The 12,858-nt window shown below is 38.6% G+C and overlaps 1 protein-coding gene across 8 annotated transcripts in view; it reads left to right on the top strand.

The window, feature by feature from the left end:
• AGTPBP1 (ATP/GTP binding carboxypeptidase 1) overlaps nt 1–12,858 on the top strand; it is a 135,108-nt gene that overhangs the window by 88,590 nt on the left and 33,660 nt on the right. For 6 of the 8 annotated variants that reach the window (XM_060235429.1, XM_060235433.1, XM_060235430.1 and 3 more), the window contains 7 exons: nt 203–300; nt 987–1,103; nt 6,431–7,134; nt 7,616–7,654; nt 9,604–9,687; nt 10,998–11,084; nt 11,168–11,316. In XM_060235429.1, coding sequence (XP_060091412.1) covers nt 203–300; nt 987–1,103; nt 6,431–7,134; nt 7,616–7,654; nt 9,604–9,687; nt 10,998–11,084; nt 11,168–11,316 — 1,278 coding nt within the window. The remainder of the gene's footprint in view (nt 1–202; nt 301–986; nt 1,104–6,430; nt 7,135–7,615; nt 7,655–9,603; nt 9,688–10,997; nt 11,085–11,167; nt 11,317–12,858) is intronic. The other 2 variants (XM_060235437.1, XM_060235436.1) reach the window with 1 other exon arrangement.

Raw genomic sequence — 12,858 nt, 5'->3', positions numbered from 1 at the left:
TGTAAAAAATCTAATTGCTGTGAAAGGGAAAATCTGTGTAGCCAAGTATACAGTGCATAGTCTCATGGGAATTTTAATTCATATGTGGTATTAGGTTTCAGTTGATGAGTGAAAAGTTTCACATGCATCATTTCTTTTCTAAGATGTACATGTTGTAGAAAGCGTACCATCTGCCCTACTTATAGAGCATTTTATATCACAGTGGATGACGTAGTAGATGAAAGTGATGACAATGATGACACCGAAACAGATACTGAAATTGAAAATGGTAATGAAGATGACATAGAGCAACATTTTAAGGTTAGTACTGGAAATAAGGAAATAATAACCATTATTGCCTGTCATAGAAAAACTCAGAATAAGAAATGCTAATATCTGCTCTCACTACTAAAATATTTCTCAAAGCCATTTCTCATATATACTCTTGACTGCTTGTTTAATATAATTGTGAAATCTAACTTGCAGATTTTTGTTTTATTATATAGCATGACAATTGGATATTAAGCGGTACTGTGATTACAAACTGTATATGCCAATTGACCGACATGGGTCAGCAAGAATTTTTCTTGAACTTCATCTTGAGCATTTGCAATAGTGCTTCATTTAGGCATCACAAATGAGCCTTTAAAATCCTTTGACTGTCACATGCTTTGCACACTTCATGTGTTGGATGCAGATTTAAGACCTCATCTGACGTGCTCCACAGTTAGCTGTGATATCTAAATTGGACAAAACTGTGGTTCATTTCTTGCCTACGATCAAATTATTTTGCCCTGTTGGACAAAGTAAAAAACTACAACTTAATGTAATAGAAAGTTTTCAGTCTGTGCTCTATGCATGAGACAGGAGAGAGAGAGTCTCTGAGGACTTCAGAAAGCTTGTTTTTGCCATAATCATAAGAATTCTTAAGCATTCTTAGTAAATGTAAACAAAAAAAAAGTAATTTCCAAAGACATTTTCATAACTGCAAGTTTTTGGTTTTTTAGAATGATGATATAGAGACTGATATCAACAAATTGAAACCAAAGCAGGAATTGGGACGACCTATAGAAGATCTAAAGATGTATGAAATTTTTTTCCCAGAACTTGTGGAGGACTTTCAGGTACAAATATTAGTATTTTTAAAAGCATTTTTATAACTTACAAGAGAGAGAAAGTAGGCGAGAGTCTTGCTATATATCTGCCACTTTTTTAAAAAAAATGTATTTCACAAAGGGACAGGCTTGTGTTCCACCATTGCTGCAGCCATTCCTCCCTGTCACTGAGGCTTTTAAAAAAGGCAATTTGATATTGTTATGTTATTATAATGTTACAATAGGTCTGTAAATCAGGTTCTCTGAATTCCCAGCTTTCATGTTTAAAAATGAAATCTCTAGCCACTTTAGTTGCAGAGATAAAAGGTAAAATTCAAATCTTGACAATGAAAGACACTAAAGGCTTGCATTAAAAAAAAAACAAAAGCAGGGAATTAGTGGTCAACGCATGGAAATCTAACACAGAAATGTGAAAGGGAATTTCTAAAGGCTTTAGGATCTTTATGAACTTGGTTTATATCAGCACAATAAAACAATTATAATTTCCTATATTAAATCTGAAAAAACCTTGCCAGTCCTGAATATTTATACTGTGACCTTTTCCACAGTTATTAGCCGTGGGTTCAGTGCTGTTGGGAAGATTTTCCTGCTTCCCCACAGCATCTTGGAACATCCATGCATCTCTGAGGGTTTCCCTAGCCTTCCTCCAATCTTTCCCAAGTTTGCTTTGCAGTGAAGTTTTGGGAAAGATCACAGCTAATCCTGGATGGCTGTATTATGGGAGGGAAAGTTTGGATGTTCCCAGTCTCATCAACATAGCAGCCATTTAATTGTCCCTGTAACTGCTGTTCCTACCCCCCACAACCACCAGGAGAATTTTTAAAATCAGCAATTAAATATTGTTATATCAATAATAGATTGTAACAGTCTGTATACTGGGTTCTCTGCATTCCTTACCATCTGCTTTTAGAGTCATCAAATATTTCTTACACCAATAGGAATAAGGTATAAGTCTAACTTCTCTCTAGCAAGTATTCCTTCCTCTTTACTCAGTCATACATGACATCAGGAAACTAATGTTCCCAAGCATGCTAAGGCCCAATGGCTCGGGACTGCAGTGTGAGAAAAAAGGGGCTTCAGAGTTCCTCCCTGCACTGTTTTCCTGAGCTGAACAGCCTTGGGATGGTCCTGTTAGCCTAGCACTAGTGCAAGTAGGGCTTCCCTCAAGATTAGTTCGTCTTGGGAAAATGGCACAGGAAGAAAGGCTGAAGCCTCTTCTCCCTACCACATTGGAGTCTCAAACCAGGTTCAGCCTTGGCACTTAAATTCCTTGATGTCCTGTTTGGCTGTGCAAACATCAGAGTCAGGTCTGAGAAACCCCAACTCAACTCATGCTAGATGTAATGTCTGGTTTGGACCTAGGATTACTTTAAAAAAAAAAACCTTCAGTAAATGGTTTTAACCTTTACAGTCTTGATCTGTCTATTCTTTCCTTGGTTTACTGATACCCCTTTCTTGATTCTTCACTTGTTTGTCCTTTTGTTCCTTTTCCAGTGACATTCAGTTTATTCATTCATTGGCCTCTTCCTTTTTTCTATACTTGCTTATTCAGCTTCTGTACTTGCTTGTTCAGTACCTTCACCTACTACCATTCTATTTCTGAATCTAATGTTTTCCCCCCTTCCACCAAATCACTCTTCTTCTGTCCACTCTTTTAGTATTTCTACCTAGAATCCTCCATATCTCAGTCTAAAAAAGTCTTACAAGCAAAGAAGCAAGGTTTGGTCTGCTACAAAAAAAAAAAAAAAGATGACTTGTAGAGGTTATTAAGATATCTAATTCTCAGTTTGGTCCCATCTGTGGATACTTAAATCTGGAGTTAGAGCCATGAACAGACAGATGGCTCTTGCTACAAACCAGAGAAAACTGCCAGATATGCAGAAAAATCTAATCCTCTCTATAATAAAAAGTGCTGTGGAGTGGCCAAATGCAGGTCTCCAGTTGGCTGAGGGATGTGCATCAACTATTGGCCCATCAACTGCCACTCAAGGTCTGTAGCATTCCATTGACTGAGGATTGAGGCACTGCTTCACAGAGGAGAGAAAGAAAGGCTTCCCTAGATTGGCTGGTGAAGGGAGGAGGGAAACTGCCGCAGAAAGCCTTCCCACGATTGGCTTGGGGCTCCTCCCTTTTCTCCTCTAGGGAACCAAACAGCCAGAGAGACATAGACAAAAAATGGCATCCCTTCCCAGCAGAACAATGGCATTTTATTCTAGATACAGAGAGAGGAGGAGAAAGAGAGAGAAAGAGAAAGAATATGATGTCCTGTGTTTAAGACTGGGTCACTTGGGAAGCTGCCTTCACTTTCCCCTCAGTGTCTGTTGTTACCCAACCAACTTGGTTCTGTCAGTAAAAGGTGAGGAGAGTCCCTCAAAAAGGATATTATAGCTTTGGAAAAAGTCCAGAAAAGGGCAACTAGAATGATTAAAGAGTTGGAACACTTTCCCTATGAAGAAAGGTTAAAACGCTTGGGGCTCTTTAGCTTGGAGAAATGTCGACTGCGGGGTGACATGATAGAGGTTTACAAGATAATGCATGGGATGGAAAAAGTAGAGAAAGAAGTACTTTTCTCCCTTTCTCACAATACAAGAACTCATGGGCATTCAATGAAATTGCTGAGCAGTCAGGTTAAAACAGTTAAAAGGAAGTACTTCTTCACCCAAAGGGTGATTAACATGTGGAATTCACTGCCACAGGAGGTGGTGGTGTCTACAAGCATATTCAGCTTCAAGAGGGGGTTAGATAAAAATATGGAGCAGAGGTCCATCAGTGGCTATTAGCCATAGTGTGTATATATACAGTGGCCAAAAAATTTATATATATATATATATAATTTTTTGGTCACTGTGTGACAGAGTGTTGGGCTGGATGGGCCATTGGCCTGATCCAACATGGTTTCTCTTATGTTCTTATGTCCCTTTCAAGGCCTATTTTGGCCTTTGAGGGAGAACTGACTACAGTTACCAGCTCCAGGTTGGAAAATTCCTGGAGATTTTGTGGTGGCGTCTTCAGAAGCCACACTTTGGGGAGGGGAGAGGCAGCAACTGGGGACCCACCCTCCAAGCAGTTATTTTCTCCAGGATGGGGAGAGAGATATGTTGTCTGGAGTTCAGTTGTGATTCCAGGAGATCTTCAGCCTCCACCTGGAGATTTCCTACCCTAGGCCTGGCAGCACCCTCTGAGTGACTTCATACCATCTGACTGGCATGACTTAACTAGACCTAGCTGCTTGCTCGTGTTCAGCAGCAGCCCCTCTATGACAGCAACTGTGACAAGACAGTGCATAAGAGCAGGGTCTGCCAGACACAGGTTCCTACTGTGGAAGCTGACTGGGTGATTTTGGACTATCCACATACTTTTAGCCTAATCTACCTCACAGGGTTGTCACACAGATCAGAAGGGGGAGAGGAAAATGATGTAAGCTGCTTTGTTCTCTACTGCAGAGAAAGATTGTCCTTTCCCTAGGTGGAGGCTGCAGGGAGGGGGGAGATAGAAAGCTGAAGTCAAAGGAACAGGTAAAGGTAGGTTGATGGTTACAGCTGCCTTCTCAACATACCATGCATCCTTCTGTCTTCTCCTTCCCTCCCCAGCTCCCATCAAGGCCATAGCAGATTTCTAGTGCCCGTTGTATTTCTCCCCACTACAGGCATTATTACTAGTAAATAAATAAATGGTGTGGCTGTTAAAACCTGCAAAATTATTTATTTATTGTCTTTGTTGTCTAACCCACCCTCCCCACAAGTGGACTCAGGGCAGGTAATAACAAGAAATGATAAAAAAGAGTGCCTGTTGCTTTGAACACATGAAGTTGCCTTATACTGAATCAGACCCTGGGTCCATCAAAGTCAGACTGGCAGTGGCTCTCCAGGGTCTCAAGCTGAGGTTTTTCACGTCTATTTGCCTGGACCCTTTTTTAGTTGGAGATGCCGGGGATTGAACCTGGGACCTTCTGCTTACCAAGCAGATGCTCAACCACTGAGCCACCATCCCTCCTTTAAGTGGCCACTGCTAGGCACTTAAAGTGGCTTTAAGTGGCCACTGCTAGGCAACTGCAACAGTATTCATGCTTTGGTTTCAGTCTGAAAAGGCAAGGGGACAGGAAGGGCTGTTTTGGCCTTTAACGTAGAACTCATGGGGCCACCACTGAAAGCAACTACCCTCCAAAAAGCCAGTGTGGTGTAGTGATTAGAGTTTCAGACTAGGATCTGGGAAACCCAGATTCAAATCCCCATTCAACTGCACAACTGGACCATCGTTTTCCCTGGTAGAGGTTGTGAAGGGTGAGGAAGGACGGAAAGCAGAAGATGGGGGAGCAGATAAAGGGATTGGGTGTGGGAAGGAGAAAAGTTCTCAGGATAAAGAGAGATACTATGGTTGCTTTCAGGGAAAGGAAAGAGGAAATACTGAGTGAAGGGAAAATGAGATCAACACCCCCCCCCCCCCCGCCAATTCCCTGCAGGTCCTCCACTTGTAAAATTATGAACGGTTTTAAGAGAGCAGATAGGAAAAAAATCATTCATAATACTTGAATTTATAGTTACCTATTAAAGTAGATATGCTGTGTTTCTGCATAGAAAGATAATACTTACGGGTTTCAGAATCTGGTGATGGCCATTAAAAAGGTAAAAGGTAGTCCCCTGTGCAAGCACCAGTCGTTTCTGGGGTGACATCGCATCATGTTTTCACGGCACTTTTTACGGGGTGGTTTGCCATTACCTTCCCCAGTCAATTTACACTTTCTTACCAATAAAATGGGTACTAATTTTACTGACCTCAGAAGGATGGAAGGCTGAGTCAACCTTGAGCCAGCTACCTGAACCCAGCTTCCACCGGGATAGAACTCAGGTCGTGAGCAGAGAGCTCAAACTGCAGTACTGCAGCTTTAGATATATTTTTAAAAGTAATTAAGCAGCTTTAAGATTGCTGTTAAACATAGATTACGTTTCCATTTAGGTGATCTTCAAACAGCATCTTACTGACCACTATAAAAAACAACGCTGTGCTGAACTTGACAAAGCAAAGCTGTTTTTGTGCTTTCAGTTTCTGAGTTATTGAAGTCCCTTATCTCAGACTACATCTCTGTATTCTTATATTTTCTTATTCTTGTGTTTCATCCAAAATGCTCACCTGCTGTTAGCTCCCATTCCTCCTTCTTTCACAAGTCTGCATTCCTTCTGCCTCCAAGCAGCTTCTCTTCTAATTCATTGAGCTTCTTTTCCTGCTGAAAATATAGTGTAAGCTCTATGGAGAGGGATTGTATCATTTTGGTTTTGTTTATGCAATGTATAAATTAAATGTTTAACCATTCCTCTTTTCCTTTCCTTTTTAATATTAAGGAATATGATTTAGTTTCTAAAGAACCAAAGCCGTTTTCAACTGACTTATCACTAGGAGGACCTATTATTGTTCCTACCGCGGGTGATGAACAGTCTCCCACAAATCATATCATAGAAATTCCTGTGAAGGAGAATCATTCTTTGCAAATGGAGGACTATAGTAAAAGGCCCATCTCTTTGGGTCTAGTAAAGAAAAATAGCAACACAGACAATAGTTTACAACATCAAGATGATCAGTTGAAATTACATTCGTCGTGCCAGTGCCTGAACCATGAAATAGTCAAAGGCTTGGACAGAATTACTTTGCAGAACACTCCCCAAAATGAACAGTCTTACAGTTCAAGAGCAACAACCCAAAAAGAGTGTAGAATTAGCTGTAGTGAAGTTACCTGTAGTAAACCCTTACAACACGTTTCATCCTGTGGAAGTGTTTTGTTTGAGGCCCGATCTGTCCAGCTGGGAAAACTGTGCTGTTCTGGAGTTGATCTGGAGGAGGAGGAAGTATCCTCCGTTTCTTTGGGAGAGCAAGTGATGCTTGATGTGCCTGATCTGTTACAACTCCATGATCCAGAGCTTTATATTGAGATAGTAAAAAATACGAAGTCTGTTCCTGAATATTCAGAAGTGGCTTATCCTGACTATTTTGGACACTTGCCACCTCCATTTAAGGAACCCATTCTTGAAAGGCCATATGGTGTTCAAAGGTGAGTTGGTTCCTATAACTGCTTTTTTTGTTAAAATTGAAACTATAACTTACTACATTTTTGTTAATCAAAAGGTGATGATTAATTAAAAACTAACTATTCTATTAAATACTTATGCCTGTAGGCGAATAATCTTGATTGTGGGGTTCTTTTTTCCCTCTTTGAAAAATTAGAGAACTTCACCTTCAAATAATGATGCCTGTTTAGAAATAGATCAGTGATACCAGTAACTTTGTCTCAGGCCACACCATGACAAAGGAGACATTTCAAAGGTGGTCTCTTAGCTCAATAAACTATCTCCTTTTTTCCACATTATAGGTAACAATTATTATTTCTTAGTCCCTCCTTCTGCAAATATAGGATAGCAACCTAATTACAGGAATGTTGTATAAATTATAGAGTGTATATACATTGTTTTAAATACTCAAAAGCGTTCGCAGATAATATGTAATCTCGAATTTTATTCCTTTTCTTCCACAAGGAAGAAGAGAATGGCCACCAAGCACATGCGAACTCTGATGTATGTGAAAGAAATACTGGATATTTCTCCTTCATATCATCGGGGTCTCTTTGGGGGCAATAATTGGTAGTGAATGGGTGTGTGCAGTTTCCTTGAGCCTTGTATTCCAAATTAATGGAGCAGAAAATCCAACCAACTTCATCCAACCATTAGGTCTCAGTTTTCTTTATCTCAGTCACCATTTCTCTTTCATTTCCTAAAGTCAAAATACATGCTTTACTTTGTGAGTTATTTAAACTTATAGTGTTGTTAGTGCATAGAATCTCCAGCTATTCCACAGCCCAAATGATGCTAGCAAATCTTATGAAAAGATAACTGAAACCAGAGGTTCTAATATTCTCTCATTGCACATCACATGTAAATGCTATGATGTGGTAATTTTTTTACTTGCCTTTGAGTTGTCATTTCTGGTTCCATGCTTGTGGTAATAAAAGCAATCTAATAATACAGATGGACTGTACTTCAGATTAGTACTGAGTTGAAAGTGCTTGCATGAACAGTAATATCCCATCACAGTTATCCCTTGTGCTGACATGGAGGTGGGTGCTCACCACTTTTCTCCTGAATAACTGATACAATTCTTACACTTAAATTTAGAAGAACTGACTCAAGCACTCCTCCTGAACAACTGCAAACATTCAAGATAGTCTTGAAATTCTAAATTTCAAGCTTGTTCTAAGGGTAATATGAGCTAATTAGATTTAATGGGCTAAATAAGACCTTTACATAACACCCTGAAATTTTTAGTAGTTATTCATTATTCATTGTGTTGAAGTGGGCCCTTTTAACAAGGAAGTTCAAATAGAAATACTTTGTAGTTGAATTGGCTGGCTATGAATCTGACAGATGTCATATAAATAAATTTCATTAGGGTAATCTTTATGGTTAGTACTTCTAAACAGTTTATATATTTTGTAATCTAGATACATACAGTACATATGATGAAATGAAATCTCAGATATATAAATGTATCCAATTATAACTGATTAATATTATTTCTTAATACTTTTGCTACAACAAGCCAACACAGCAAACCATTGGATTTGGAAATTATTGACTTTTAACATTTGCTTGAGAGGACCTCTGATTATAAACACATTTTGGGAGCCTGACATTTAACAAGATGTTACTCAGACATCAAGGATGATTTTTATGACCCTCTATAAGATGCTTTATGCTTTTCAAAGATGGATTTTAATGTGTTAAGATTTCAGCTTCATATGTAACAAATATACTTGGTATGCATGTAAAGTGATTAATATAAGTCAATCATATTTATTTGACACATGTATGTGCTGTGGGAACTTGTAAACTAGACATGCATGACTTTCTACACTTTGGTATCTAGTTCAAAAATCCTGCAGTACTACTTGTAGCAAAATAAATATATTGGCTAAAATCTGACATGCATGAAGTACACACAGTTTCTGATATGAAAGTGCTAAACATATAGCAAATACATATTAACTTAAGTGCCTGTTTTTTATTTGTAACCTCATTATGTTTTAGAGGTTTCCAGAGGTGAAAGGCTTGCACACTAACCCAGTCACTTCAAAATATAATTTCTGAATCTTTTAAAACTTTATCTACAGTTGTAATTGCATGAATTGCTGATATAAATTGGTCTCTAATCTTAATCAGATTTAACTACTACTAATAATTGAATTATGAATTAAACTAATACAAAGTAATGAAAACTAGACATAATGAAAAGAAAAGAAATACTTAACAAGGAAACCAAACTTTGGTTTCTAAGCCTTGGTGCCTTGTGTACAGGCTGATTCTTTTCCATATAAAACACTAATGGGGGCATAAATATTTAGCAGGATTGTATGCCTCCCTTCTAAGTCCCTTTTCTTTCCTTATAATTTAGATTCAGTAGGTGGCACCACACCTTTCTAGACAACAGTTGTGAAACATTACATGAGAGCCCTCTCTGTTTTTTATAGGACAAAAATTGCCCAGGATATTGAAAGGCTAATTCATCCAAATGATATTATAGACAAAGTTGTATATGACCTTGACAATCCAAGGTAGGTTCTTTGTCCTCATTTTCTCTCTTCTCTTATAGTCTGGTATTATCTTTTCCAGTTTTATTTTTCACATGAAGCAAAATTTAAGAGAAGCAAGTGAGGGTGTGATAGCCAGACAATTTATATTGTTGTAAAGATACTGGGAACTTGTCACTATGCTAGATAGAGACAATTAGAGATGAACTGTCTATATTAGTCTCAGGGCTTTTTTTGAGCAGGAATGCATAGGAGCGCATTTCCAGCTGGCTTGGCATCAGGGGTGTGGCCTAATATGGAAGTGAGTTCCTGCTGGGCTTTTTCTACAAAAAAGCCCTTATAATTCAAAACAAGTTTGAATTGTTTTGCATTTTAATGCTAGTTCTTCTTTATTAATCTTTATCATTTTATTGCTAAATCCAACCTATATTATAGACCAGATATGTTTTATTTGATTGGATGACTTGAACATTTGCTAGCAGTAGGGAACCATTTTCACACTTGTCTGATGAGGAATCCCTACATTCCTGCACTAGAACCCTGTATGAAATACAGTATTTTGGAAAATGGGGTTCATATTGAGTTCACGTAGGACAATGGCCCAATATGTTGGTCCTTATTGTTGGTCCAGGTAAACTGTAAGCACATTTGTAGAGCAAAGCCGACATTATCCCATGAATGGGCATTGCAAGAAAAGGTAAGTAGTAGTGACCTAACTATCTTTAGGGGAAGGCTGGCTCCAGTTACCAAGCTTCGCATTCAAGAACCCCTGAAAAGCTTTCAGGGATCCCGTCTTAAAAGCTTGAAAACAGCTACTCTAATGAATATTTTACCAGTGATTTTTTAAAAGTATTTGCCCATTTTTAGGTTTTTGTTATGTTTGAAATTCCTGATTTCCCTCTAGAACAGAATGAGCTATTCATTATTTATTGTATTTGAACTGAAACTGGAATAAATGAGTGCTTTTATTTTTTATGTAAACAACATAATTTGGGGGTAGAAACAGCTCAACTATTAACATTTTAAATATGATACAAATGTAAGCCCAACAATAAAATAATCACCCTCTGGCACAGGAAAATGAAAATAACATGCAGGGGAAAGTAAATGTTAGTGTTTATGCTGTATATTTCAGCTATAGTGTTCAAATAACTTATCCCTGAATTACTGATAAAGTGATATCTAGAACTGAAATCTGTAACTATTGATTGGATGAACTAGGTTATTTTTAATCTCAAACTTGTTATGTATTAAGGGGGTTTTAAAGTCTGCTGTTAAGATTATTGCTGAGTTACTTATAAAGCTGATTCTATTTTCCTTGCACTGTCTTTCAGCTACACGGTGCCAGATGAAGGAGATGTTTTGAAGTTTAATTCCAAATTTGAATCAGGGAACTTGCGCAAAGTCATTCAGATCAGAAAGTGAGATTCTGTTGGTACTTCTATTCAATTTCTGCATTCTGGGTTCTCTTAATTTTTAGATTTTTGTTTCTACTTATCTTTAGAAATGAGTATGATCTTATCCTGAATGCTGATATAAACAGCAACCACTATCACCAGTGGTTTTACTTCGAAGTCAGTGGAATGAGGATAGGCATTGCTTACCGATTTAATATAATCAACTGTGAAAAGTCAAACAGTCAGTTCAATTATGGTAAGACCTGTTTTATTTTTCCTGTTGGAAAGAATGAATTAGGAAAAATGAGTCTATATTCAGACATACAAATGCTTGAAGAGCATTCCCCCCTCCCCCAAGTTAGAGGAAACACTGTTTGGAGAGTTTGTGAGGTTAGGCTTCAGAGAACTCACAGGGGTGAATGTTAATAGACCTTCTGGACCTTTTATTAATGATAGCCTTCTGCAATCCTAACCATTATGAATCTGTAAGCTACCAAAGAACAGTTCAAGAAGAGAAAGGAAGGCAACACATTTACTTTTTTCTTTCTTTCTTTTCTCTATGGAAACAGAATTTTTTAGCTAAATATGTGAATTGCTGAGCATTACTATGATGATAGAGTTGCCAGGTCTGTGTTGAAAAATACATGGAGACTTTGGCAGTGGATCTGGGAGAGGACAGGGTTTGGGAAGGGGAAGGGCCTCAACGTGGTACAATGCCATAGAACCCATCCTTCAAAGCAGTCATTTTCTCCAGGGGAGCTGATCTCTGCCTGCTGGAGATCAGTTGTAAAAGCAGGAGATCCCCAGGCCCCACCTGGAGGCTGGCAACTTTATATGATGATGATTTGCAATATGTGCTATATATATAGTAAAAAAAAGGAAACCAGATCAACAAAATGGAATCTATACTAGTACAAGTGAGGACCTGTAACAAAATGTTATGTGGCATTTTGGCATGCCCAAGAATGGCCAAAAAGGTCTGTCTTGGGACTCAAGTACCACCAGCTGGAAAAGTCCTGGCAGCCACCACTCTCACCACCCAGAGGGTGGTTACAAAGGCGGGTCTGTTTCCACCTTTCATTTATCCTTGGGAGTTTAGCCTGGCAAGGATAGTCTGAGTATCTGTTTTGAAGGTGGCTACAAAGGGTAACATGTGGGACACTGCAGAAGAAGTAGAATCTCTTTTCCACCCCCGACCCCTACTTTCTCTCCTCTTGTTTTCCCATTCACCAAACCTCCTGTTAATGAGAAGGGTTTTTTTATTTTTCTAGAAATCTGAGTTTGTAGAATCATCACCTCTATCTCGAAATGATTCCCTTATGTGGGTTTTTTGTTTTACATTCTGGAGCCATGCTCAGAATTAGATATATAGATCAGTTTTGAAGGATCATTCAACCTCTAGAACCAGTTTGGTGTAGTGGTTAAGTGTGTGGACTCTTATCTGGGAGAACCGGGTTTGATTCCCCACTCCTCCATTTGCAGTTGCTGGAATGGCCTTGGGTCAGCCATAGCTCTCACGGGAGTTGTCCTTGAAAGGGCAGCTGCTGTAAGTGCTCTCTCAGCCCCACCTACCTCACAGGGTGTCTGTTGTGGAGGGGGGGAGAAGTAAAGGAGATTGTGACCACTCTGAAACTCTGAGATTCAGAGAACAGGGCAGAATATAAATCCAATATCTTCTATCATCTTCTAGCAATTATTATAGTATATGAACTGTACATTGTGATAAAATGTAGTATATGAACTGTACATTGTGATAAAATGGTAATTACAATTTATGAAAGTGAAGTTAAAAATATGC

This window comes from Heteronotia binoei, chromosome 4 (assembly GCF_032191835.1).
Source record: "Heteronotia binoei isolate CCM8104 ecotype False Entrance Well chromosome 4, APGP_CSIRO_Hbin_v1, whole genome shotgun sequence".
In the NCBI taxonomy this organism is placed as follows: domain Eukaryota; kingdom Metazoa; phylum Chordata; class Lepidosauria; order Squamata; family Gekkonidae; genus Heteronotia; species Heteronotia binoei.
This window is presented reverse-complemented; position numbering and strand designations above follow the sequence as displayed.